This window comes from Stomoxys calcitrans, chromosome 2, assembly GCF_963082655.1.
Source record: "Stomoxys calcitrans chromosome 2, idStoCalc2.1, whole genome shotgun sequence".
NCBI classification, from domain to species: domain Eukaryota; kingdom Metazoa; phylum Arthropoda; class Insecta; order Diptera; family Muscidae; genus Stomoxys; species Stomoxys calcitrans.
The window spans coordinates 37,016,351-37,044,330 of NC_081553.1; the positions used below are offsets into that span (position 1 = coordinate 37,016,351).

The 27,980-nt window shown below is 39.6% G+C and overlaps 2 protein-coding genes across 2 annotated transcripts; one reads left to right on the top strand and one right to left on the bottom strand.

Moving 5' to 3' along the window:
* Nucleotides 1–10,109: 10,109 nt before the first annotated feature.
* Nucleotides 10,110–11,198, bottom strand: LOC106082879 (uncharacterized). Its single transcript, XM_013245619.2, has 2 exons — nucleotides 11,049–11,198; nucleotides 10,110–10,850 (listed from the first exon to the last, which is right to left on the bottom strand). The coding sequence occupies exons 1-2, from the start codon at nucleotides 11,085–11,087 to the stop codon at nucleotides 10,110–10,112; spliced, it is 780 nt and encodes a 259-aa protein (XP_013101073.1). The 5' UTR covers nucleotides 11,088–11,198.
* Nucleotides 11,199–11,499: 301 nt separating this feature from the next.
* LOC106082875 (uncharacterized) lies at nucleotides 11,500–12,370 on the top strand. Its single transcript, XM_013245614.2, has 2 exons — nucleotides 11,500–11,608; nucleotides 11,671–12,370. Exons 1-2 carry the CDS (start codon nucleotides 11,555–11,557, stop codon nucleotides 12,313–12,315), a joined length of 699 nt encoding a protein of 232 aa, XP_013101068.2. The 5' UTR covers nucleotides 11,500–11,554; the 3' UTR covers nucleotides 12,316–12,370.
* Nucleotides 12,371–27,980: the final 15,610 nt, after the last annotated feature.

A 27,980-nucleotide genomic window follows, 5' to 3' on the forward strand; every position in this document is an offset into this window, starting at 1 on the left:
ACAAAACACCTCATCCAAAATTTCAGCCAAATCGGATAAGAATAGAGGGCGCATTCTAGTGGCTCAATAAGTCAAGATTTGAGATGGGTTTATATGGCAGCTATTGGGTTGCCCAAAAAGTAATTGCGGATTTTTCATATAGTCGGCGTTGACAAATTTTTTCACAGCTTGTGACTCTGTAATTGCATTCTTTCTTCTGCCAGTTATCAGCTGTTACTTTTAGCTTGCTTTAGAAAAAAAGTATATTTGATTAAAGTTCATTCTAAGTCTCATAAAAAATTCATTTACTTTCTTTTAAAAATCCGCAATTACTTTTTGGGCAACCCAATATATTAGGTTACGGACCGATTTAAACCATACTTACATAGCACATTTATTGGAAAACATGTTGTGCAAAATTTTAGCCAAATCAGATACGAATTGCGCCCTCTAGTGACTCAAGAAGTCACGATTCAAGATCGGTTTATATGACAGCTATATCAGGATTTCACCGATTTCATCCATACTTAACACAGTTGTCGGAAATCATAACAAAACACCAAAGTTGATTACATTGTGTAAAATTTCAGCCAAATCGGATGAGAATTGCGCTCTCTAGAGGCTTGAGAATCCAAGACCCCAGATCGGTTTATATGGCAGCTATATCAGGTTATGAACCGATTTAAAACATTCTTAGCAGAGTTGTTGGAAATCATAACAAAACACTTCATGCAAAATTTCAGCCAAACTCTAGTGGCTCATGAAGTCAAGATCCAAGATCGGTATATATGGCTATATCAAAACATGGACCGATATGACCCATTAGTGTAAAATTTTAAGCGACTCGCTTTTCTCCTTCGAAAGTTAGCATTCTTTCTATTCTTTCTATTTCTATAGACAGACGGACGGACGGACATGGCTAGAATATACAATATATACTTTATGGGGTCTTAGACGAATATTTCAAGGAGTTAAAAACAGAATGACGGAATTAGTATACCCCCATCCTATGGTGGAGGGTATAAAAATACAACACATATGAGAATACATGTCGATTGCAAAATAGCATCTTTAAGGAAGTGGTCGATTACCTCATAGCCGAATTAGCCATAGCCAAAAATGCAAATTTGCCTATGACCAATAAGGGACAGGGGCATGCTTTTTACATATCAATGGGTGCTTTTCGATTTAAGTTTAAGCTAAATGATAAGGGAGCCCTTTTTTATAGCCGAGTCAGAACGGCGAGCCGTAGTGGGACCCCACTTTGGGGAGAAATTTTAACATGGCATAAAACCTTACAAATATCGCATTAGGAGGGTATAACCATCGCTGAAAATTTGTATGATGTTCTCACCAGGATTCGAATCCATGCGTTCAGCGTCATAGGCGGACATGGTGACCTTTGAGCCTCGGTGGCCTCCAAACAGCCGATTACGTTGATGATTGTTATCAGGGGTGTTGGATTTGATGTTGTTGTTAACCCAACATAGCAGTTGCTCTACAATTCAAACATGCAGGTGTGAGTGTGGAACGCACTACTCGGTATTCGCACTGATGTCATGTTTTAAATGGCAGAGCATGGGCAGAATTAATATTGTATAAAGTGAGAGCAAATCATACCAGTTGGAAGTGGCATTAACTAGAATCGGGTTTTTCAATAAGAGCGCCACAAAAGTTTTTTATAACCATCACCATAGGATGGGGGTATACTAACCTAGCCATTCCGTTTGTAACACCTCGAAATATTAATCTGCGACTCCATAAAGTATATATATTCCGGATCGTCTGGGCATTCTGATTCGATCTAACTATGTCCGTCCGTCTGTAGAAGTCACGATAGAGGTCGAACGCGTAAAGCTAGCCGCTTGAAATTTTGCACAGACACTTAATATCAATGTAGGTCCTTGGGTATTGCAAATGTGCCATATCGGTTCAGATTTAGATATGGCTCCCACATAAACTGATCCCTCGATTTGACTTCTTGCGACATTGCAAGCCGCAATTTTTGTCCGATTTGGCTGAAATTTTGCACTTAGTATTGTTATGACTTGCAACAAATGTGCCAAGTACGGTCCGAATCGGTCTATAACCTGATATAGCTCCCATATACACTGATCTCCCGATTTGACATCTTTAGCGTCCGGAACCAGCAATTTTTACCTGGTTTGGCTGAAATTTTGCATATAGTGTTCTGTAAAGACATCCATCAACTGTGCCCAGTTCGGTTCGAATCGGTTTATAACCTGATATAGCATGTCTAGATCGTCTTAGATTTTTACGCTGATCAAGAATATATATACTTTATAGGGTCGGAAATGGATATTTCGATGTGTTGCAAACGGAATGACAAAATGAATATACCCCCATTCTTCGGTGATGGGTATAAAAATTATACATTTTAAGCAGAATCCATGGTGGTGGGTTCCCAAGATTCGGCCCGGCCGAACTTAGAAATTTTTTTTCTTGTTTTTAAATTAAACAAAAACGGTTTTGAATATCATTGAAATTCTTTATTTCTGGTAAAGTACGTTCGATACCATTATGTATGGAGGTCGATTTCTTTTGTGTGAGCACCACGGGCACGCTAGCCAAAGTTCAGACGCTGATCCCAACTTTAGATGGCATTAAAGCATAAATAGGTTGATACTGCGGCAATTTTGCGTTCGATATTTGTACAAAGTTCATCAATCGTCGCTGGATTGTTGGCATAGACCATAGACTTAACGTAGTCCCATGGGAAATAGTCTATCGATGTCAAATCTCGTGACCGAGGCGTCCTAACGTCCGACTTAACCATTCTGTGAGATAAGACGTTCTCCAAACATTGTTGCCAATAATTTTGACCAAGAATATTCTGTTATCATTGAACGGTAGCGTTTCCCATTCACAGTAACGTGCTGGTCTTGATCATCACGAAAGAAGTACAGCCCAATGATGCCGCCGGCCCATAAACCGCACCAAACTATAATGCAATGATGACTCATTGAGTAAATATGGATTGCTGTCTGACCAATAACGCATATTTTGCTCATTAACGAAGCCATTTAGGTAGGACAATTATGACAACCATAAATTGTACGTAGCGCTCTGAACATTGAGGCCACTGACTGCGAATTTCGGTAATAAATTTAAATATTTTCGACTCGACCTTACTGAAGAGCAAAAAATATGTCATCTTTTGCTATTCCCATCGGTCTACTTTTGTAGCATCCCTGTTGAAAAACCAGTTATATACTTTATAGGGAATATGGATCGAGGTGTTACAAACGGAATGACTATGTTGATATACCCCCATGCCATGGTGTGGGATATAATAAAACGCAGCATAGTGGCTAGGCTTAGCCAGTTTTCTTATAAAAGTAAGAGTGATCGATTGCGCAAGAATCTCAAAAATTAAATCATATATTATAAATGTTTACAAAACATTGAAGGGCAAATAAACATTGCGACCATAGAAATGGCGTAACTAAATTTCATAAAAGAAGTTAAATAATTATACAAAATATTCATGTATTATAATGAAACAATCGAAGAATGTAGAAATAAATCTTATTTTTAGCTAATACAAATGAGAAATTTTCCAGTTATAATTTCACAAAAAACGTCTTTGAAAATTACCGAATTTTTAATTGAATGGCTGAAAACAGTTTTTAGATGGTATTTTTCAATAAAAACCCAAAAAACGATTAAAAATTAAGCAATAAAATTGGTTAAGGTTCACGCAAATCGAAAAACTCTCAAGGACAATAAAACCCACCAAAAATGAATAGAGAATCTTATAAATGAAGCAGCCACACTTGGAGTAATGAATCAATTCCTGGGGTCATAAACAATGCCTCTTTAAAGGATATCGTCTACTTCTACCACTGCGTATGTGTGTGTGTGTGTCTGAGAGTGTCTGAACACACTTGAGTTTTGCTGCTGATGGTTTTCCTTGGATTCAAGTGTCAGGGAAAGTGATTTGGTTGGGTGGTGTTAAAATCCTACTCATATGAGCTATCATTTCACACTAATGTGTGGTAATCTAGGACGATTTTTGAGCCTTTGTCTGGGAGAACCACCAAAACACAAAATTCATAAAAGTGGCCTTTTTACTAATCCGTTTCGCTATTGTTCTTTTTTTGTAGTTTTTGTTAAAAATATAACCAAGGATTATAATCGTATGAGTTCTTTTTTTTTCTCCAACATTATGAACACTCTCATTGTCTATTGTTCTCTTCGTTCTTTTGTTGCACGAGAAAATATCCTTTGGTCAGTCTTGAAAAGTGTGGGATCGTCCGTTGACCATTTGCTTGGTTGGTTGGTCACCATCATCATCATCAGTGGAAAAACCACCAACATTTTAAATGTTGACAGGCGTAACACGCCTCTAACATAATAAACAAGATTTTGACTTTGCCTTGCTGTACAGTGAGTTTATGAACATTCAACATACGCTTGCGCATACTTACCGGGAATTGCATGTACTTTACTTGTGTAGTTGATCGTTTGTTTAGGGGTGGTGTATGAGAATTCTATGCCGGAGGTCCTTTTGCATTTTCCTATTGACTCAATCCCAATCCCTGTTTGACATTTATGATGCGTTATATTTTGTAACAAGGTCCATCACAATCATCATCATCGGCCACATCGGTCTTGGGCAAGGATCACCCCGATGGTGTTCAAGGAATTTTTTTTAAGGCTTGTTTCGGCATTTAAACTTAAATGATCGGAGATATGTTTTTGATGTGAATTTGATTGCAATCGGTGTTGTAATTTTTTATTAATTACTTTCTCCCTTTCCTTTTCATAACCTTGTGTCGGCAAATTTGTTTTGTAACTTGCCTGGAGCTATGGAGGTGTATTCGTTGTATTTTTATAACCATTCAGCTAAGTTGTCAATCATTACATGTAAACCTTTTGAGATATAAATTTCCAAAATTAAATGTAAATCATTTTTATGGTAAAACTACTTAAAAAGGTGAAAAGTTCGTTGAGACCAAAACTTAGAAACTCACCGCAAACATAGGCAAAATATATATGGACTAGCATTCCGGTGGTCTGCTTCGCTGCACCCGTTTTTGACACCTTTTTAGTGTAGGACTTCCAAAAACCTAGGTAGTCACTCAGTTTATAAGTTTATGAATTTTGTGGGCTTTAGATTAATTCATAAAGAAAGTACCTTAAAAAGAATTGTGAACCAAAATGTAGCGTAGATAAGCTACTTTGCCCTATTTTGCACTTTTTGGTACAAAAAAGTACGAATTTCGAATGGATCATTCAGTCTCCCATTTTATTTATATTTCCTTATTGTAACTACATGCCATATTTTAGAGCTATAGGTCCATCTGTAAAGAAAGTACCGATTTTGGTACCAAAATATACGAATTTTTAATATACTATTTAGCTACCCATTATATATTTCCTTCCTGTAAATACATGCCAAATTTTAGACCTCTAGCTCCATTCGTAAAGAAAGTACCAAATAGTACAAATTTTGGTATCAAAATGTACTAATTTTGAATAGATCATTTAATCACCCATCATATATTTCCTAGTTGTACCTACATGCCAAATTTCGGATCTTTAGCTCCATCTATAAAGAAAGTACCTTATAGTACCAATTTTGGTACCAAAATGTTCGACAAGTGAAAAAACCATAAAGTCGTTCATCATATATTTCAAAGTTTTACCTACATGCCAAATTTCAGACCTATAGCTCCATCTGCATAGAAAGTACCAAATGGTACCAATATTCGTACCAAAATGTACCAATTGTAAAAAGATCGTAGTTACCCATCATATTTTTCCTATTTGTACCAGCATGCCAAATTTCAGATCTCTAGGTCCATATGTAAAGAAAGTACCAAATGGTACCAATTTTGGGACAAAGAGGTACATATTTTAAATGGATCATATAGTCACCCATCATATATTTCCTTGTTGTAACTACAAGCTAACTTTCAGATCTCTAGATCCACCTACGGAGGTCGCCGTAGCGCATAGGTTAGCATGTCCGCCTACGACGCTGAACGCCTGGGATCGAATCATGGCAGGACCATCAGAAAATTTTTCAGCGGTGGTTATCCCTTGCCTATCTGTCTGTTGAAATCACGCTACAGTCTTTAAAAATAGAGATATTGAGCTGAAACATTGCACAGAATCTTTTTTTGTCCATAAGCAGGATAAGTTCGAAGATGGGCTATATCGGACTATATCTTGATAAAGCCCCCATATAGACCGATCGGCCGATTTAAGGTTTTAGGCTCATAAAAGCCACATTTATTATTCGATTTTGCTCAAATTTAGGACAGTGAGTTGTGTTAGGCCCATCGTTCGCCCGTCAATTTGGCACAGATCGGTTCAGATTTGGATATAGCTGCCTTATAGACCGATTCTCCGATTTAGGGTCTTAGGCCCATAAAAGCCACATTTATTATCCGATTTTGCTGAAATTTGGGACAGTGAGTTGTGTTAGGCCAGCCAACATCCTTCTCTAATTTGGCCCAAATCGGTCCAGATTTGGTTATAGCTGCCATATAGACCGATCCTCCGATTTAGGGTCTTAGGCCCATAAAAGCCACATTTATTATCCGATTTTGATGAAATTTGGGACAGTGAGTTGTGTTAGCCCATTCGACATCCTTCTTCAATTTGGCCCAGATCGGTCCAGATTTGGATATAGCTGCCATATAGACCGATCCTCCGATTTAGGGTCTTAGGCCCATAAAAGTCACATTTATTATCCGATTTTGCTGAATTTTGGGACAGTGAGTTGTGTTTGGGCCTTCGACATCTTTCTTCAATTTGGCACAAATCGGTCCTGATTTGTATATAGCTGCCATATAGACCGATTTCTCGATTTAAGGTTTTGGGTCCATAAAAGCCGCATTTGTTGTCAGATGTCGCCAAAATTTGGGATAATGAGTTAAGTAAAGCCCCTTGATATACTTCTGCAATATGACACAGATCGGTCCAGATTTGGATATAGCTGTCTTGTAGGCCGATCTCTCGGTGTTAGGTTTTGGGGTTATAAAAGGCGCTTTTATTGTCCGATGTCGCTGAAATTTGAGACAGTGAGTTGAGTTAGGCTCTTCGATGTCCTTCTTCAATTTGTCCCAAATCGGTCCAGATTTGGATATAGCTGTCATGTAGACCGATATATCGATTTAAAGTCTTAGCGCCATAAAAGGCGCATTTATAATCCGATTTCACTGAAATTTGACACAGTGACTTATGTTAGGCTTTTCAACATCCCTGTCGTATATGGTTCAGATCGGTTTATTTTAGGATGTAGCTACTGTACTTATTAATATTTGGTCCATATTGGAACATATTTCGATATAACTGCTATGGGACATAAGGTATGAAATTTTCACCGGATTTTGATGAAAGGTGGTTTACATGTATAACCGAGGTGGTGGGTATCCAAAGTTCGGCCCGGCCGAACTTAACGCCTTTTTACTTGTTTCTTTTCACCCTCATCCTGCCTTGTAATTCAAATTTCAAAATGCCACCTCTATCCATCTGCCCTGTACAAAGTTCGACCTTTTCGTACTTTTTTGGTACTTTTTTTAATACCATATCGGTACATATTTCAATATAACTGCTATGGGACATAAGGTTTGCAATTTTCACCGGATTTTGATGAAAGGTGGTTTATATGTATAACCGAGGTGGTGGGTATCCAAAGTTCGGCCCGGCCGAAATTAACACCTCGCTCCACTTGTCTTGTAATTCAAATTTCAAAATGCCACCTCTATCCATTCGCCCTGTACCAAGGTTGACCATTTCGTACCTTTTTGGTACTTTTTTTTAGTACCCTAATGTACAAATTTCCAAAAGCTTTTATGGTCACCCAATTAAGGTTGCCATAGTGTTCCTAGGTTCAAAAATTCAGAGTTCTAGTTTAATTTACAAATAGTACCAATTGCAGTACTAATCGTACTATTTCTCTCACTTCCGGTAAGATTTTCCAAATATTTTTTACCAAACCATATTTGTTCGAGACGCTATTTAATTTGAGCCCAAGAACAAAATTATAGCACTTTCTGTTCGCACTGGGCACATATGTAGCATTTCATACTTTTTATTACAAAATTCCGCCTTATCCTTTGTCTACGACCCAAGACCAACATGCAAAATTTCATGATTCTAGCTTTAGCCGTTTGGGCTGGGCGATGATCAGTCAGTCACGCAACTATTTTTATACCCACCACCATAGGATGGGGGTATACTAATCTAGTCATTCCGTTTGTTGCACCTCGAAATATTGATCTAGGTCCGCATAAAGTGTATATATTCTTGATCGTCTCGCCATTCTGAGTAGAACTAGCCATGTCCTTCCGTCTGTCCGTCCGTCTGTCTGTCGAAATCACAATAGCGGTCGAACGCCTAAAGCTAGCCGCTTGAAATTTTGCACAGATTCTTAATGTTGAGGTAGGTCGTTGGGGATTGCAAATGGGCCATATCGGTTGAGATTTGGCTATAGCTCCCATAAAAAACGATCTCCCGATTTAACTCCTAGAGCCCTTACTACCCGCAATTTTTGTCCTATTTAGGTGAAATTTTTCATGTAGTGTTCTGTTATGACTTCCAACAACTGTGCTAAGTACGATCCAAATCGGTCAAGTACATGATATAGCTCCCATATAAACAGATTTCCCGACTTGACTTCTTGAGCCCTTACCAGCCGCAATTTTTATCCGATTTAGCTGAAATTTTGCATATAGTGTTCTGTCATGACTTACAACAACTGTGTCAAGTACGGTCGAAATCGGTCAATAACCAGATATAGCTCCCCCATTTTAGCAGAATCCATGGTGGTGGGTTCCCAAGATTCGGCCCGGCCGAACTTAGCACTCTTTTACTTGTATATATTTATGTATATGGAATTGTTTAAAAGATGCTAAATCGAGAATTTTATTTTTAAAGTGGCTGCATGGATTAACGGAACAGTCTAGCCATGTCCGGCCGTCTGCCTGTCAAAAGCACTCTAACTTTCGAAAGAGTAAAGCTAGGGTCTTGAAATTTTCACAAATTCTTTTTAATGGTGTAGGACGGTTGGGATTGTAAATCGGTCCATGCTTTGATATAACTGTCATATAAATCGATCTTCGGTCTTGAATTCTTGAGCCTCTAGCGGGGGCAATACTCGTCCGATTTGACTGCACGTAGCGTTTTGGTATCACCTATAAAAACTGTACCAAGTATGGTTTACATCGGTTAATAATCTGATATAACTGTCATATAAACCGATCTTGGGTCTTGACTTCTTTTGTCCGAATTGTATATACCCTCCACCATGGATCGCATTTGTCGAGTTCTTTGCGCCGTATGGAAAAGAATTGAATTTCAATAACTGTGCCAAATATGGTTCAGATTGGTCCATAACCTGATATAGCTGCCATATAGACCGATCTTGGATCTTGACTTCTTGAGCCACTAGAGGGCGCAATTCTTAACCGATATGGCAGAAAATTAGCATGACGTATCTTGTTATGACATCCAACAACTGTGCCAAGTGTGGTTTAAATCGGTCCATAACCTGTTATAGCTGTCATATAAACCGATCCGGGATCTTGACTTCTTTAGCCACTAGAGGGCGCTATTCTTAACCGATTTGACTGAAGTTTAGCATGATTCATTTCGTTATGACTTCCAACAACTGTGCCAAGTGTGGTTTAAATCGGCCCATAACCTGATACAGCTGTCATATAAACCGATCTGGGATATTGACTTCTTAAGCCACCAGAGGGCACAATTCTTATCCGCTTTAGCTGAAATTTTGCATGACGTGTTTCAATATTACTTTCCATATGCATGGTAAGTATTGCTCAAATCGGTCCATAACCTGTTATAGCTCCCATAGATACCAATCTCCAAAATGATTTTCTAAGGCCCTTAGAAGCCTAATTTTTCCTTATTTTGCAGATATTTGGTAGTATGCCCTTTAATTACATTTATTTGTGTACATTTTTAAAAGCATCCATAAAGGTGGGTTCTCAAGATTCGCTACGGCCGAACTTGAGATTTTTCTACTTGTTGCAATTATTTTGGAATTCGACGTTTTTAAACACTTCTTCAACGCCTAAGGAGCTAAATATTTTTTTGCAAATCAAGATGGAAATTTTTATTAAATCTTATCTTCCCTACATATTTTCCTCCAACACACAACTGACAATGCGCTCATAAATCAATTCAAATTCATCTTTTAAATTGCGAAACTCCAAGCAGACATTATCATCATATGATCCACCCATTCCACCATCGATAATGTCGGCATCTTCCATATTCAGGTTCATATCACTAATCACAATGCGGCCCAAGACCTCCAAACAAATATGAGTGGCTTGCAATTGGCGTTGTTTTATGCTGCCCATTCTTGAAAGTATGCACATGGTGCTTCTAACAGCTGTCAAGCGATCATTCTCATTGGCCCTTTTTAGATCGGTGACATTACAAATGTATTTCAAATCCTGTACCTTGAGGGGGGCATCTTTGATGTAAAGCAGTTCTGATTTTATTTCATCCCGCAGCTGGGAAAGACTGCTGTTCACTGCTTTTTTACACACCAAATACTTGGCGATAAGGTCACGATTGAAACGAGCTATTTGTCTTTCGTACTGAATATAGCACTCCAAGAATGCCTGATATTGCTCCAAGTCATTTAATTGCTTTAGCTTCTCCTCCATGATTTGTCCATAGCTTTGCAAGTCTTTCAGCGTGAGCTCAACCTCTTGGGAAACTTTTTGGATTTTTCGATGGGTGCTGTTCCATATCAATTGGGCATGGAATTTTTCCTCAGCTATAAGGAGTTGGATGCCATCATAGAGGGGACCATGTTTAAGGATGACCTGTGGGTGGTTTTTAATGGCAGTGCTGGCTAAAACCTTAAATGAGGGGAAAAGGAGTACAAATCGTTAATTAATAAGAAGAGTATGCACAACATTTGGAGCGGATATCTATACAGAAGGACAGTTAGAGGATGGCATCCAACGTCTGTACTCGTAGGTAAGACAATTTGCTCGCAGCAGACGGATGGAACATTTTACAATGTCAAAACTTCAAAAAACTATCTAAAAAATTACCAAAACTGCCGAAATTCCGTAAAACAGCAAATTTCTCATAATTCTACCTAACAAATTTAAGAGAGAATAGAAACTAAGACAGCCAATGAAGATGACAGTCAAATTGTTGCCTTATTGCCAAAAAACGGAAAAACTTCATTGCCTGCTTGCTCCACACCCCTTTTAGACAATTAAATAAAGTGCAAATATTGATTTTTATTTTCATATAAAAATAGATTTTTAATAAAAAAGACGTAGATATTGATTGCATACTACAATACCAACATATGATAGGGAAGGGCATTGTTTTGTGGTGACATTGAATGAGAGGTATCAGATTTTATCAAACAGCCCGAAAAGATAGAAACCACATTTTATCTCATGTAGAATAATAGGTGAGCACAGCTTTGGCTGATGATAATGGTGATGACACATCAATGCACGAAAGTCTAGTCTATATAGTTAACATCTAGTTTGTACGGAACAGTTCATATCTTAACATTGAAAGTCGAACAACAGGCTTCAGCATGTGGAAGTTATTGATTCTAATCATTTTTGTAGTATTCTTCCACAAGGGAATAGTAAGTATGACGCTAATCGAAAAATAAGTCAAGTTCATCTTTTCCCTTTTTTTCCCCCATAGGCCACCGGAAGTACATCATTGGCTCGCCAAAATGATATGAGCGGTCCTGTAAGCCACATTATGGAAAACCTAGTGATCCATACCAAACAAGTGGCCGATGAGCTTGGCTCGCAACTATCCACAAAAATCGATGGCACCACTCAAACCATTTTGGGTGACATTGAGGTGATATTGGCCTCAGCCCTGGAGCAATTGACTGAACCCATTATTGAAGCTCAGTCCATATTGTCACATCCCGAGTGCCAACAGTTGCTAACCATGGAAGAGTTACGTGAGCGCATCGATTCTCAATTGATGATATGCACCAAGGATCTTAACGATCTTCTGTTTGCCTTTCAAAATGATTCCGATCAATACACGAAATCCTTGCAAAGTGGCGCCCAACAGATAGTCGATTTACCCAGCCAATGTGAGGAGAATGATTACAGCTTTGGCAGCATAACGGCCTGTTTTATTGAGAAAATCTCAGAGTTGAATCATGATTTGGCTTTGTTATTGAATCGCGCTAGTATGTCCATAATACAGACGCATCATCTGACCAAACAAAGCACAGAGGCAGCCTTGACCTGTGCCGATCATGTGGTGGCCCAAACTGTGGAGTACATGGATAAGATTTTGACCCAGTGTCAGAATAATGTTAAGTAAGATTTTTTGTCTTGACATCAACAGAGAATAAAAGTGATATCAAATGTGAGGTTCAGAGGAAGAATTGTGAATGTCAAAGAAAGCCAAGGATATTTAGATTGTAAAAGGTTTAAACGAGTAAAAATGCCCAAGTTCACCACCACCATGGATTCCTCCAAAAATTAGCTTAAATTAATTTAGTTTGTATTTGAATTATTTTGCTACAATCAAATCGAGAATGTGTTGCGCCTGTTAAGGTCTCAAATAGTCATATCGGGGAATCGAATCGGGGCGGAACCTCCCAGTTATCGGAGATGGGGTTCGATTTAAGCGAAATTTTGCATGCCTCTTTATGGTATCCCAAAAACACAAAATTTTTATAAATTTTTGTGGTCCAATAATCTGGGGGGACGCCCCATCCTAAACCCACCCGAACGGACATGTTTACCGATTGAGACAATATGGGTATCAAATGAAAGGTATTTCAAAGTAGAGTACAAATTTGGTATACACATTTCACCCAAAGTGTTCGGGGTGTCCCCCAACCCCAAAATATGGGTATCAAATAAAATCTAGCATAAAAATTTATACTTTGGTATCTGCGGTGCCTTCCTATCCCTAAAAAATCCCCAGTAGGACCTATTTACCAATTGGGGCAATATGGATATCAAATGAATGCTATTTAAAAGTGGAGTAAGAATCTGACATAAAAAAATGTATTCCTTGGTGTCTGAGGGGCCTCCCTACCATCCAAAACCCTTCAATAGGACATATCTACCAATGGGGCAATATGGATATCAAATTATGTGAATTTAAAAGTAAGGTAAGAATCAGATATAAAAATTTATTACTTGGTGTCTCTAGCGCCTCCCCTCCCAAAACACCCCAGCAGGGTGTGAGTAGAATGAGAATTTGGTCAAAGGTGTCAATGGGGCCTCCCCAACCTTAAAAAACCCCCAACACATGTCCAACGTCACATAATGGGTATCAAATGACAGATCATTGGGGGTTGACTACAAATCTGATATACACATTTGGCAGAGTCGTCTGGGACTAGCCCACCCACTAAATACCCTTCAATAGGACGTGTAATTCGATCGGGATAATATGGGAATTAGAAGAAAGGTCTATGACAGTAGAGTTAGAGGCTAATGTTGATATAAGAGCCCAAGTATCTGGGTCACGTCCTGCCGTTCTGCACGACATGTAGATGGGGACAATAAAGTACTCAAATAAATGGTATTTTGGGTCTTAGCATCGAGGGGACCGACTCTCTCCTCCCAATATAAACAACACCAAACTATCATGAAGGGTCTCGGGTTTTGACTTCTTGAGCCTCTAGAGGGCGCAATTATTGTCCGATTTGACTGAAATTTTGCATCTGGTGTTTTGGTTTCACTAACAAGAACTGTATTAAGTATGGTTCAAATCGATCTATAACCTGATATAAGTGTCATATAAACCGATCTTGGGTCTTCACTTCTTAAGCTTTTAGAGTGAGCACGTCTTATCCGATTTGGCTGTAATTTTGAACGTGGTGTTTTGGTATCACTTCCAACAACGGTGCTAAGTATGGTTCAAATCGGTTTATAACCTGATAAAGCTGCCATATAAACCGATCTTGGGTTTTGACTTCTTGAGCCTCTAGAGGGCGCAATTATGAACTTTTTATATTGTAATTTACATATTTTTTTTAATTTTTATCCTATTTGAAATACTTACATTCAACTTTGTATAAATCTTCATACACCAAAAATCGGCCAACACACACATAAACACACTCTCAACCATATTTTCTACATCAGGATTTGTAACAAATTATGTTTGTTCCTCAATTGTGCCCATATGCGATTGCATTTTACACGCCAACTGACGCTAGGCGGAAGAAACCTTTTTCGAGGTTTTGCTGTTTCTTTGGCTCAAAATAAGGAAAATATTGAACACGTGTTTCTGTTCCTCTACATTGAGCCAAACGGACAGAGGTAAAATTTTGAGCAATTTCAATGTAAACACTCACAAAGGTAAGAAATGGAAAAGGACAAGGAAACTTCTTACAATTATCATCATCATCATCGTCAGGATTATTTTAGAAGTAACTGCAGTGTCTTTTCTTCCAAAAAATAGGGGAGCCAAAAAAAAGGATTAACTCTTTTACCTTGGCACAGGCAAAAGACAACAGGCAACAGCGGCAGCATCATTAACCAAAAAAGGAAAATAAGGAAAAAAAAACATTGTCAAGATGACACCTTCCGAAAGATAAAAAAACGCCACCGAAGGACACGAAGAGCAAAACAAAAATTAGTAGTGCGCACGCGTAAAACGGTATTAGACCAACTGTTGTCTCTTCCAACAATGATCAATGATGCAAGACCGGCTCAAAATCACCATCTTAAGGAATGACTTCCATTTTTTTGTCTTGTTTTTCTCCATTCTTCCCCCGCATTAATTGGAGGTTTTTCAAAAGTAAGGGTATTATTATAGAATCTATGGACAAATAACTGGAAAGAGTGCAGATGAAGGAAATGGGTTTTAATACCCTCCTCCATAGGATGGGGGTATACTAATTCTGCCATTCCGTTTGTAGCATCTTGAAATATTCGTCTAATACCCCATATAGTACATATTTTCTTGATCGTCATGACATTTTTAGTCGATCTAGCTATGTCCGTCCGTCCTTCCGTCCTTCCGTCCGTCCGTCCTTCCGTCCGTCCGTCCGTCCTTCCGTCCGTCCTTCCGTCCGTCCTTCCGTCCGTCCTTCCGTCCGTCCTTCCGTCCGTCCTTCCGTCCGTCCTTCCGTCCGTCCTTCCGTCCGTCCTTCCGTCCGTCCTTCCGTCCGTCCTTCCGTCCGTCCTTCCGTCCGTCCGTCCTTCCGTCCGTCCTTCCGTCCGTCCTTCCGTCCGTCCTTCCGTCCGTCCTTCCGTCCGTCCTTCCGTCCGTCCTTCCGTCCGTCCTTCCGTCCGTCCTTCCGTCCGTCCGTCCGTCCTTCCGTCCGTCCTTCCGTCCGTCCTTCCGTCCGTCCTTCCGTCCGTCCTTCCGTCCGTCCTTCCGTCCGTCCTTCCGTCCGTCCTTCCGTCCGTCCTTCCGTCCGTCCTTCCGTCCGTCCTTCCGTCCGTCCTTCCGTCCGTCCTTCCGTCCGTCCTTCCGTCCGTCCTTCCGTCCGTCCTTCCGTCCGTCCTTCCGTCCGTCCTTCCGTCCGTCCTTCCGTCCGTCCTTCCGTCCGTCCTTCCGTCCGTCCTTCCGTCCGTCCTTCCGTCCGTCCGTCCGTCCTTCCGTCCGTCCGTCCGTCCTTCCGTCCTTCCGTCCGTCCTTCCGTCCGTCCTTCCGTCCGTCCTTCCGTCCGTCCTTCCGTCCGTCCTTCCGTCCGTCCTTCCGTCCGTCCTTCCGTCCTTCCGTCCGTCCTTCCGTCTGTCCTTCCGTCCGTCCTTCCGTCCGTCCTTCCGTCCGTCCTTCCGTCCGTCCTTCCGTCCGTCCTTCCGTCCGTCCTTCCGTCCGTCCTTCCGTCCGTCCTTCCGTCCGTCCATCCGTCCGTCCTTCCGTCCGTCCTTCCGTCCGTCCTTCCGTCCGTCCTTCCGTCCGTCCTTCCGTCCGTCCTTCCGTCCGTCCTTCCGTCCGTCCTTCCGTCCGTCCTTCCGTCCGTCCTTCCGTCCGTCCTTCCGTCCGTCCTTCCGTCCGTCCTTCCGTCCGTCCTTCCGTCCGTCCTTCCGTCCGTCCGTCCGTCCGTCCGTCCTTCCGTCCGTCCGTCCTTCCGTCCGTCCGTCTGCCGTCTGTCTGTCACTAGAGGTCGCTATTCTTATCCGATTTGGCATGAAGTGTTATGATTTCCAACAACTCTGCCATTTATGGTTTAAATCGGTCCAAATTCAGATATAGCTGCCATATAAATTGATCTTGGATCTTGGCTTCTTGAGCCAATAGAGGGCGCAATTCTCATCCGATTTGGCTGAAATTTTGCACGAGATATTTTATTATGATTTCCAATAACTTTGCTAAGTATGGTTCAAATCGGTTCATAACATGATATAGGGCGCCATTCCCATCCGATCCGATTTGGCTGAAACTTTGCATGAGGTGTTTCGTTATGACTTTCACCAACTATACTAAATATGGTTTAAATCGAAAAATAATAATCTTGACTTCTTCGGCCTGTAGAGGGCGCAATTCTTATCCGATTTAGATGAAATTTTGTATGAAGTGTGTTGTTATGACTTCCAAAAACTGTGCTAAGTAAGGTTCAAATTGGTCATTAACCTGATGTAGCTGCCATATAAACCGATCTTGGATCTTGACTTCTTTAGCCCCTAGAGGGCGCAATTTTCATCTGATTTGGCTGAAATTGTGCATGAAGTGTTTTTTTATGACTTCCAACAATTGTACTAAGTATGGTTCAAATCGAAAAATAACCTGATATAGATCGCTGATAAACCGATCTGGGATCTAGATCTAGGCATAGAGACGAAGACCTTTGAAATTGGAATAAATCGGTTCAGATTTGAATATAGCTTCCATATATATGTTCTTCCGATTTGGACTAATATTGCAATAATGTGGTCATTTGTGAACCGATTTTATAGAAATTTGAAAGGATTTTCTCTCGATTCATGGTATTATTGGTGAATATTATTCATAGAAATCGGTTCAGATTAAGATATAGCTGCCATATAGGTATTTCGCCGATTTTTACTTTTACAGCCACTGCAAGCGCATTTATTGACCAATCTTGCCAAAATTTTGTACAACGCTTCCTCTAAGGAGTTTGGTCGAAATCGATTCAGATTTAGATATAACTCCCATCAGGGACGTAGCTAGGGGGAGGGGCCTCGGGCTTGGGCCCTAACACCTCGAAATACCTCTAGGACCCCATAAAGTTTTTATATTCTTTATTGTCTCGATATTCTGATGCGAACTAGCCATGTCCGTCCGTCTATCGAAATCATGATTGCGGTCGAACTCGTAAAGCTAGCCTCAAAATTTTGCACCGATATTTAATATTGATGTAGGTTGTTATTGTTGTTGCAGAAGTGTGTAATACACTAAGGCGGCAGCCCTTGCCGATGAAGAAATCCATTGGATCAATCCGGTACATACAACTGGCAGCATGCTAATTTCGGCCGGGCCGAATCTTGGGAACCCACCACTATGAATACTGCTGAAATATGGGAGTTATCTGGTTATAGACCGATCTCGACTGTACTTGGCACAATTATTGAGAGTCATAACAGACCACTGTGTGCAAAATTTCAGCCAAATCGGTTTACAGTTACAGACATGGCTAGTTCGACTCGGAATGTCGAGACGATCAAGAATATATATACTTTATGGGGTTCTAGATCAATGTTTCGACGAGGTGTTACAAACGAAATGATTAGAGTAGTTAACCCCCATCCTATGGTGATGGGTACAAAAATTTCATCAAAATACTGGAGCTGATTCGCCGAAACGTTCACTATAAAACTAAGATATTCGCAAAAACAAGGCACTGTTTGAAGGCTTAGGATCGGCCTATAAATAGTGTGTTGGCAATCAGTACAAAATTGAGCTATGACTTTATGTTCAAATGTATGACTTATTGCCCAAAAAGTAATTGCGGATTTTTTAAAACAAAGTAAATGCATTTTTAATAAAACTTAGAATGAACTTTAATTAAATATACTTTTTTTACACTTTTTTTCTAAAGCAAGCTAAAAGTAACAGCTGATAACTGACAGAAGAAAGAATGCAATTACAGAGTCACAAGCTGTGAAAAAATTTGTCAACGCTGACTATATGAAAAATCCGCAATTACTTTTTGGGCAACCAATATATTTACCAATTTCACAGTAACAGAAAAATTTTGGCAATTATCGATTTTGAAAAAAAAAAATGGGGTGGGATACTACTTATAGGTTAGGTGTAGGGTATTATACAGTCAGCACCTCCCAACTTTTCCTTTTCCTTACTGGTTTCTTAATGTTAAGAATTTTTATCTTTAATGTTAGTATAATTTTCTTGCTATTGAAGACAACAAATTTACATAGGAAAAATTTATATTTTATTGCCGTCACCACGAAATAATAATCTTAGGCCTTATCTTCAAAACGAGGCACTCTAAAACTAGATACTCTAAACTTTTCTTTCAAACCTATTGATTAATGGTTTTTTTGCGTGGCATTAAGAAATTTTTATCTTAATGCTAGTATAACAGATCTTAATACAAAAGAAAAATATCTCATAATTAAAGAAAAAAATCCTTAAATTTTACCTTTAAATGAACATTGCTGGTTAGGAAATAGAATTTTGAATTTTTTTTCCAAAAATTCTACTTATGCCTCCACTATAGGATGAGGGTGTACTTACTATCACTCCGTTAGTACTAAAACTTTAAAATTTTACAGAAATATTTATATGACATCTAGGATCTTTGGTACTGAAAATGGGTCATATAGGTCTACGTTTTGAAAAAACCCTCATATAAAAATTGCCAACCGTTTTATTTATTTGGAAAATTTTATTCAATTTTCTTATTAAAGTAAAGTAATGCCCAAAAAGTAATTGCGGATTTTTTAAAAGAAAGTAAATGCATTTTTAATAAAACTTAGAATGAACTTCAATCAAATATACTTTTTTACACTTTTATTCTAAAGCAATCTAAAAGTAACAGCTGATAACTGACAGAAGAAAGAATGCAATTACAGAGTCACAAGCTGTGAAAAAATTTGTCAACGCCGACTATATGAAAAATCCGCAATTACTTTTTGGGCAACCCTAATTTGGACGGAATTTTGAATTGGAGTTTGTAATACCATCCCTGGAAAAAAAAAATAGTAAACAACGGTCTACGTTTTGCCAAAGTTTTCATAGGGTAATTATTGGTTTAAAATATTTATTCATGAGCACTGCTAATGTGTAAGCCTCATCACACGTGCATAACATCTCGTAGAACTATTAAAAGCAAGGAGCATTCAACATTTTATAGACCAAATCATAAAAATGCACCAAAAACATCGACCAACTGTTGGCTGTTGGGCCATAATGTGTCTTATGAATTGAGGGGATGCCTAAAAGAACATCTTCGCTTTAAGGAAAGTAGCGGTAGATGGATGCCAAGGATAACTGTTAAGATCATCAATCGATGGTTTTGGGATTAGGAAGCTAGCCAAAGATAGCAGCAGCAGCGACAAAGAGCGAGAAGAAAGACCGCAGCAAAAGTAGGACTTTGAAAAAATAAGGACTCAAGCCAAAGTGTAACATATGTTGTCTTCAAGTATGACATTGTTGGTTGTTGTTGTTTTTTTTTCTCTCTCTCGCTATTCTTGTATGTGTGTGTTTGTGTGTCGATCGTCGCGCTGTTTCTTTGCTATCATTGTAGTTATTGTTGTCTTGCCTTTTTCAAAACAAAACAACAACAAAAATGTAGGCGCATGCCGTCATCTGGTGCTACTTGGACTTACAGAAATTAGGCTTCCCTGTCTGTCATTCAATGCACACAACAGCCACACGAATGCGATCATGTTAAAATACAAGTAAATTTTTTTTCTTCCTTTGTGTATTTCCTAAGGATCCAACACTCATACCATGCCGAAACTCCTTCTGTCGTTTCTTGGCACTTTGGTAAACAGTTTTTTCTGCTTGTCTCCTTGGAAGGAAGAAGCAGTACATATTGGCAGTGTTAGCAATGCCATCAGGACATACAAATAGTTGAGAGCACGAGTTAGTTGCACACACACATAAGTCGAATAGCTCACTTTTGACCCAAAGTCCATAAATATTGTTTACGGCTATACTCCAATAGGGACTTTTAAATGAAGAAAAAACAAAATAAATATTGGAGACAGGAAACTTTGTTGGTTTTTGTGATATTTGAATAAAAAAAAACTTACTGACTTGTAGGCGATCTTATGAAAAAAAGGGCATATTTATTTCCATATTGGTTTTCAGCTTGAGTACATTGATTGGCATGTACTGCTACAAAATTTCCCATCAACATTTCATTAAGGAACAGGGGAAACTTCTCTCATATCAATGAGTGCAGTCGGATTAAAGTTTTCAAGCTCAACGATAGGGGGCCTCCTTTTTTATGCCGAATCCGAACGGCGTGCCGCATAGCGACACCACTTGGTAGCGAAGTTTTAACATGGCAGGATACTTCACAAATGTTGCCAGCATTAGTAAGGGGATAAGCACCGCTGAAAAGTATTGTGATGATCCCGACATGGATTTGAACCAAGGTGGACATTCCAATCTCTGCACCACGTTGGCCTCCAATTTTCATATTGGGTTGCCTAAAAAGTAATTGCGGATTTTTTAAAAGAAAGTAAATGCATTTTTAATAAAACTTAGAATGAACTTTAATCAAATATACTTTTTTTACACTGTTTTTCTAAAGCAAGCTAAAGGTAACAGCTGATAACTGACAGAAAAAAGAATGCAATTACAGAGTCACAAGCTGTGAAAAAATTTGTTAACGCCGACTATATGAAAAATCCGCAATTACTTATTGGGCAACCCAATATATTGGCAAACCAATCACAAGCAATCGAGCGATCTTCCTATATTATAAGTATAACTAAAAATGCAGGGAATTAAAACCAAGCATTAAACCAAGTTTACACTACTCTTTAAATCGGGATTTAATTGCTCTATCATCTGTTTTCCCTTTATAAAATCAGCTGACGAGAGCTTTGAATCCGGATTTAATGAGCAGTGTAAACGGGCTTTTAAGCGTCACTATCGGACTTGCTAATATATGAATGCACCACAATGGCTCTGTAGATATCTGTAGTAATAAAATCAAATAAAATCATTTATTTGAACCTCATATTGCCATTGGCCTCAAAATTGGATATCAAATTTGTTTTCAAATCTCATTTAAACTCCTTATTGCAAAAGTCAGCAAATATGTCCGGTTTGGGGTATTGGCCCTAAAAACTATAAATAATTAGTATCACTCTCTTTACGACCCAAATTGTCTTGATGAGCAAATACGTCCTATTTGGGGGTTGTTATGGTGGTGGGACGTCCCCTAGACAGTTGGTCCCTAATGTTGATATCAGATACGTGGTCTACTCCCACATACCTTTAATTTGAGCCCCATATTTCCATAGTCGGCAAACATGACCGGCTTGGGGGGTGTTTTGGGGGATGGGCGGCCACTCTGTGAGTTGGCCTTGAAAATATACATCGGATTCGTGTTCCACTCTAAAAACCCTCTTATTTGAGCCTCATATTGCAAAAGTCAGCAAATACTTACTATTTGGGTGGTGATGTGGGGGTGGGGTGGCCCAAAGACACTTTTAAATTTGTCCCCTGGGGGGGATGTTTTTGGCGAGAGGCGGCCCCCCAAACACTTGGTCCCATATTTGGATATCAGATTCTAATTCTACACTCAAATACCTTTTTATTAAGCCCCATATTCCCATGGTCAGTAAATAAGTCGTGTTTGGGGGGTGTTTTGGGGATGGGGTCCACTCGCCAGAAACGTGGTCCCACATTTGGATATCAGATTCGTATTCTACTCGCAAATATCTTTCATTTGAGTCCCATAGACAATTTTACCGAATATTGATATCAGATTTGTGCTTTACTCCCAAGTACCTTTCATTTGAGCCCCATGTGGCTATGGTCGTAAATTTTTCCCCTTTGGGGGAGGTTTTTGGGGAGAGGCGGCCCCCCACACACTTGGTCTCTTATTTGGATATCAGATTCTAATTCTACACTTACCTTTTACCCCCAAATACCTTTTATTTAGGCCCCATATTCCCATGGTCAGTAAATAAGTCCTGTTTGGGGGGTGTTTTGGGGAAGGCGTGGACCCCCAGAAACGTGGTGCCACATTTGGATATTAGATTCGCATTCTACTCGCATATATCTTTCATTTGAGTCGCATATTGCCATGATCGGTAAATATGTCCGATTTAAGAGTGTTTTGGGGGTTGGAGTGGTCCCCTTAGCACTTGGTCTGACAAATGGATATCAGATACGTTTTCTTATCCTAGATACCTTTCATTTGAGATCCCATATTGTCGTGATTGGTCTAAATATATTTTTGGTAGGTTTTAGGGTGAAGCGGTCCCCTATGTACCCCATCCGAAATTTGGACACCAAATTTCTATTTTTAGGATACTATATGAGAGCACACAAAATTTCGCTTAAATCGCACCACCCATCTCCGTGATCTGGCGTTTGTGAAAATTAGGGCAAGGGGGAGGGTCCGCCCCCCCCTTCAGATATCGAAAAATTTAGTACACTATTTTCACCACGGGATCATTATGCACCATCTGTGAAAATTTCAAGAAAATCGGTTCAGCCGTTTCTGAGTCTATAAGGAACACACAAACATACAAACAAACAAACAGACAAACAAACACAAATTGATTTTTATATATAAGATATATATGTATATATCTTCTGATCCCCGTTAAATTTGACATTAAGGATTCCCTTATGACTCCCGGCATTCCAGTTAAATCTCATAGAAATCGGTTCTGACTTGGGTACAGCTCCCTATATGGGTGCTGTATCAATCGATGTTCACTTTTTCCACAATGTCTTCTATGCTTATTGCGAGGAGTGCTAATTTTGGTTGAAATCGGATTTGATCTCATATATATAGATATCGCCCGATTTTCACTCCTACAGCCAATACAAACTCATTTATTGACCAACCTTGTAAAAATTTTTTGTATAACGCTTTGCTCGACGACTACCACAATTTCTTAGCCTATCCTCATAAAATTTGGCACTTTGGCTTCTCTTAGTATTCTTCTGATCACAGGTACATTTCACAGAAATCTGTTCAGATTTGGATATAACTCTCATACATATATTTGTATCGCCCGATTTTCACTTTTATGGCCTTTGCTAACACGCATATCAACTGATCTTTTCAAAATTTTGCATAGCAATTTTCTCTATGACTCCCAGAATATGTCTAGTTTTGGTCGAAATTCAACTTTTCAATATTAAGCAAATTTTAGTTTCGAGGACTTTGCCTGCATACCCAATGTGGTGTAGGATATCAAAACGTCAACTTCGTCCGACTTTAGGACATCCTTACATGTTTTGTTTTGTGTTCTGTTCCTTGTGCAAAATAGTTTAGAGTTATTTTGTCATCGTACAATATCAGCTTTAGACTGGGGTTTCTTTGTAGGGCAAAATATTGTGAAACAATTTATGGGCGCAAGAATTTCTTCCTTGTTGTCCTCATGATCTGCGACATTTTTTTATACCCACCAACATAGGATGGAGGTATACTAATCTAGTCATTCCGTTTGTAACACAATATTGATCTGGGACCCCATAAAGTATATCTATTATTGATCGTCTCGAAATTTTGCACATAGTGTTCTGTTATGACTTCCAACAACGGTGCCAAGTACGGTCTAAATCGGTCAAGAACCTGATATAGCTCCCATATAAACCGATCTCCCGACTTGAACTCTGGAGCCGATGGAAGACACAATTTTTGTCCGATTTGGCGGAAATTTTTCTGTTACGCCTTCCAACAACTATGCCAAGACAACAACTCGAAATATTGATCTTGGACCCAAAAAAGTATATCTATTCTTGATCGTCTCGAAATTTTGCACATAGTGTTCTGTTATGACTTCCAACAACGGTGCCAAGTACGGTTCAAATCGGTCAAGAACATGATATAGCTCCCATATAAACCGATCTCCCGATTTGTGTTCTTGAGCCACTTGAAGCCTCAAATTTCATCCGATTTCGCTGAAATTTTGCACATAGTATTCTGTTATGGCCAATATCGGAGCCAAGTACGGTACAAATCGGTCAATAACCTGATAAAGTTCCCATATAAACCAATCTTCCAATTTGATTTCCTTAGCCCCTGGAAGCCGCTTCCCGATTTGATTTATTGAGCCTTTAAAAGCCTCGATTTTTATCCAATTTGGCTGAAATTTTGCATATAGTGTTCTGTTGTGGCTCTCAACAACTGCGCCAAGTACGGTCCAATTCGGTCCATAACTAGATATAGCTCCCATATTTTACCAGAATCCATGGTGGTGGTTTCCCAAGATACGGCCCGGCCGAACTTAGCACGCTTTTACTTGTAGCGATACGATACTAAAGTGATATCAAAAAATTTTTTCGCTTTCTGAGTTAACTTCGGTATACTAGCAATACTGACTGCTGGCTGACTGAGTTTTATTAAAAAAAATCAGTAAGGAAAGGCAAAAGTAGAGCGGAGCCAACCCTACTTACCCTACTTACTACTTTTATCATTTAAAACTTATCTCAAAATCTAGTCAGGCTTTAATTTTGCATACCCATTGAAATATCGAATAGAACCTTGTGAGATTATCTTAAGATCTTAAGATAGGACAAACATTTTGGATTTCTACAGCCTTAAAAGCTATAGAGGATGAAAAATATATGCGAGAGCATTATCTATTGGCTTGCCCAAAAAGTAATTGCGGATTTTTCATATAGTCGGCGTTGACAAATTTTTTCACAGCTTGTGACTCTGTAATTGCATTCTTTCTACTGTCAGTTATCAGCTGTTACTTTTAGCTTGCTTTAGAAAAAAAGTGTAAAAAAATTATATTTGATTAAAGTTCATTCTAAGTTTTATTAAAAATGCATTTACTTTCTTTTAAAAAATCCGCAATTACTTTTTGGGTAACCATAAATATATGACGATTTTGATGAAATTTTGAGCACAAACTGGGACGTCAAATAGAACATCTCATGCCCAATATTGTGACATTAACTGTCTTAAAAGTCCATATAGAATGATATGACATCTGGACCGATTTGGACGAAATTTTTTACACATATGAGGACATCAAACAAAACGCCTGATGCTAAATTTTGTAAAGATCGGACCAAAGTTGATATATTGGGTTGCCCAAAAAGTAATTGCGGATTTTTTAAAAGGAAGTAAATGCATTTTTAATAAAACTTAGAATGAACTTTAATCAAATATGCTTTTTTCACACTTTTTTTTCTAAAGCAAGCTAAAAGTAACAGCTGATAACTGACAGAAGAAAGAATGCAATTTCAGAGTCACAAGCTGTGAAAAAATTTGTCAACGCCGGCTATATGAAAAATCCGCAGTTACTTTTTGGGCAACCCAATATATGGGAGCTATATCTAAATCTGAACCGATTTTGTTCAAAATTAATAGCGCTCGTCCGCGGGTCAAACAAGTGACGTGCGCAAAATTTCATAACTATCGGACAATAAATGCGATCTGTACCTTGTACCAAGAATACATGAAAAGACAGACAGATAGAATCTGGAAGTGATTCTAAGCCGATCGACATACATATCAATGGATCCAGCTCCTTCTCCTTCTTAGCATTGGAAACATATGCACAAAGTTATAATACCCTGCATCACAGTGGTGGTGCAGGATGAAAATTGCAGCTTACATGAGCTCAAGATGTCAAACTGGAATGTCTGCTAATATGGAAGCTATACGTACCAGGTTATATACCGATTTGGATCATACTCGGCACGGTCGTCGAAGGTTGTAACAGAAGGCTTGATACGTTCTGTTACAGCTTTCAACGCTACCGGCGGAATTTGACCCCAATCCGGTAATAATTGCAACTTCTGGGCCTCAAGAGGCCAAGTCGTAGCACCACTTCGTAAGCGAGCTATTGGGTTGCCCAAAAAGTAATTGCGTATTTTTTAAAAGAAAGTAAATGCATTTTTAATAAAACTTAGAATGAACTTTAATCACATATACTTTTTTACACTTTTTTTCTAAAGCAAGCTAAAAGTTACAGCTGATGACTGACAGAAGAAAGAATGCAATTACAGAGTCACAAGCTGTGAAAAAATTTGTCAACGCCGACTATATGAAAAATCCGCAATTACTTTTTGGGCAACCCAATATATCCGAAATTCTAAATATTAAATTAAAAATTGTATATTTGTTTTAGCAACCTATAGCTCTTCATATATGCTCCTCCATCTGTTATCTCATATCCTAATATTTTTTCCTCTTCTTTTGCTTCTTTTCTTTATTCTTGCCAATAACAACGTTAAGACAGAGTTTTGAAAATATCTTTTGAATTAACGATTATCTATGCACAAACATACTACCAACAAACTGTCTGTCTGTCTGTCCGTGCATCCCTCCTTGAGTTTTATGTTGCACCCAAACATACAAGGAACTTAAATATATTTCGACCATCTGTGGTGTCGTGTCATTTGGTGATCCCTCCTAATGCTTGACTTACTAACCCTAAGAAGTTTGCCTATCAACGGAACAAAACAGCAGAACACTCATCCATAAACTGAAGATCATCGTCATGGAAGCAAGCGTAGCAGGCAAACCACCAATTAAAGTTAATACCAAGTGAGACTGACGCGTGCCGTGAACAAAAAATACAATAGGTTTGAAGAATCTCCAAAGGTTAGAAAGGAAGGAGACAATTGTTGCAATTGGGGGAAAGATAAGAAATTTTAGCAAAGTGAGTGGAGTAAAGTATTGCAAAAAAAAACACGAAATTAAAAAAAACTACGAAAAATGAAAAATTACTTCAAAAAAATCAGGAAAAAATTTTTAATTTTGTGTAAGAAATGAGGTTAAAATGAAGTTTTTTGGGCATTCGCGATTCGATTTCCTGAGAGGGACAATTGGAGGGCGGATGGTCTACTTGAGGAGAATGAGACCTCGATCTACACAGATGGCTCCAAGATAGAGTCAATGATTGGATTGGGGTTCTACTCTGATGCACTCAATATCAGTATGTCTCTGAGACTGTCGGACGAGTGAACGGTCTTTCAGGCAGAGGTCTGTGCTATTTCAGTGGCCGCAAGAGAAATTCTGATAAGGGGCTTACCGCCCTCGAAACTCAGAATTTGTGTGGACATTATGGCGGCTCTCAAGGCCATGGAGTCGAGGATGATGAGGTCGAGATGCGTAGCGGATTGTTTAAAATCTCTGGATAGGCTCCTGATCCACGATATGACGCTGAAATGGGTTCCTAGGCATGAGGGGATTCCAGAAAATGAGAGGGCGAACGAGTGCGCCAGTAGGGGTTCGTCTGCGCCGGGCGGACCAGTCATCGGTCTTGCCTAAGTGCCATTTGTAGAGGTACTAAACACAGTAGAGGGGATGGCGGCGTCGGTGGCGAGGTGGGACTCGGTGGATGGTTGCCGGACTGCGAAGGCGCTATGGCCGGTCAACGACCGGAAGAGGACGAGGGAGTTGCTGACGTTCAATAAGAGGTCGATGAATACCTTGACAGGGGTCATAACCGGACACTGTGCACATAGTGGATGGTGGCACTGCGAAGGCGCTATGGCCGGTCATCGACCGGAGAAGAACGAGGGAGTTGCTGGCGTTCGATAAGAGGTCGATGAGTACCTTGACAGGGGTCATAACCGGACACTGTGCCATAGGTGGATGGTTGCACTGCCAAGGCGCTATGGCCGGTCATCGACCGGAGGAGGACGAGGTAGTTGCTGGCGTTCAATAAGAGGTCGATGAATACCTTGACAGGGGTCATAACCGGACACTGTGCCCATAGTGGATGGTTGCCAGATTGCGAAGGCTCTATGGCCGGTCATCGACCGTAGGAGGACGAGGGAGTTGCTGGCGTTCGATAAGAGGTCGATGAGTACCTTGACGATGGGATGGCCAGGGCGGCGTCGGAGACGAGGTGGGACTCGGTGGATGGTTGCCGGACTGCAAAGGCGCTATGGCCAGTCATCGACCGGAGGAGCACGAGGGA

Coding starts and splice junctions, on each gene's coding strand:
- LOC106082875 (XM_013245614.2), top strand. CDS start 11,555: ATGTGGAAGTTATTGATTCTAATCATTTTTGTAGTATTCTTCCACAAG. Junction 11,609..11,670: donor TATTCTTCCACAAGGGAATA/GTAAGTATGACG, acceptor TTTCCCCCATAG/GCCACCGGAAGTACATCATT.
- LOC106082879 (XM_013245619.2), bottom strand. CDS start 11,087: ATGAGAAATTTGCTGTTTTACGGAATTTCGGCAGTTTTG. Junction 10,851..11,048: donor ACGGAATTTCGGCAGTTTTG/GTAATTTTTTAG, acceptor CCCTCATTTAAG/GTTTTAGCCAGCACTGCCAT.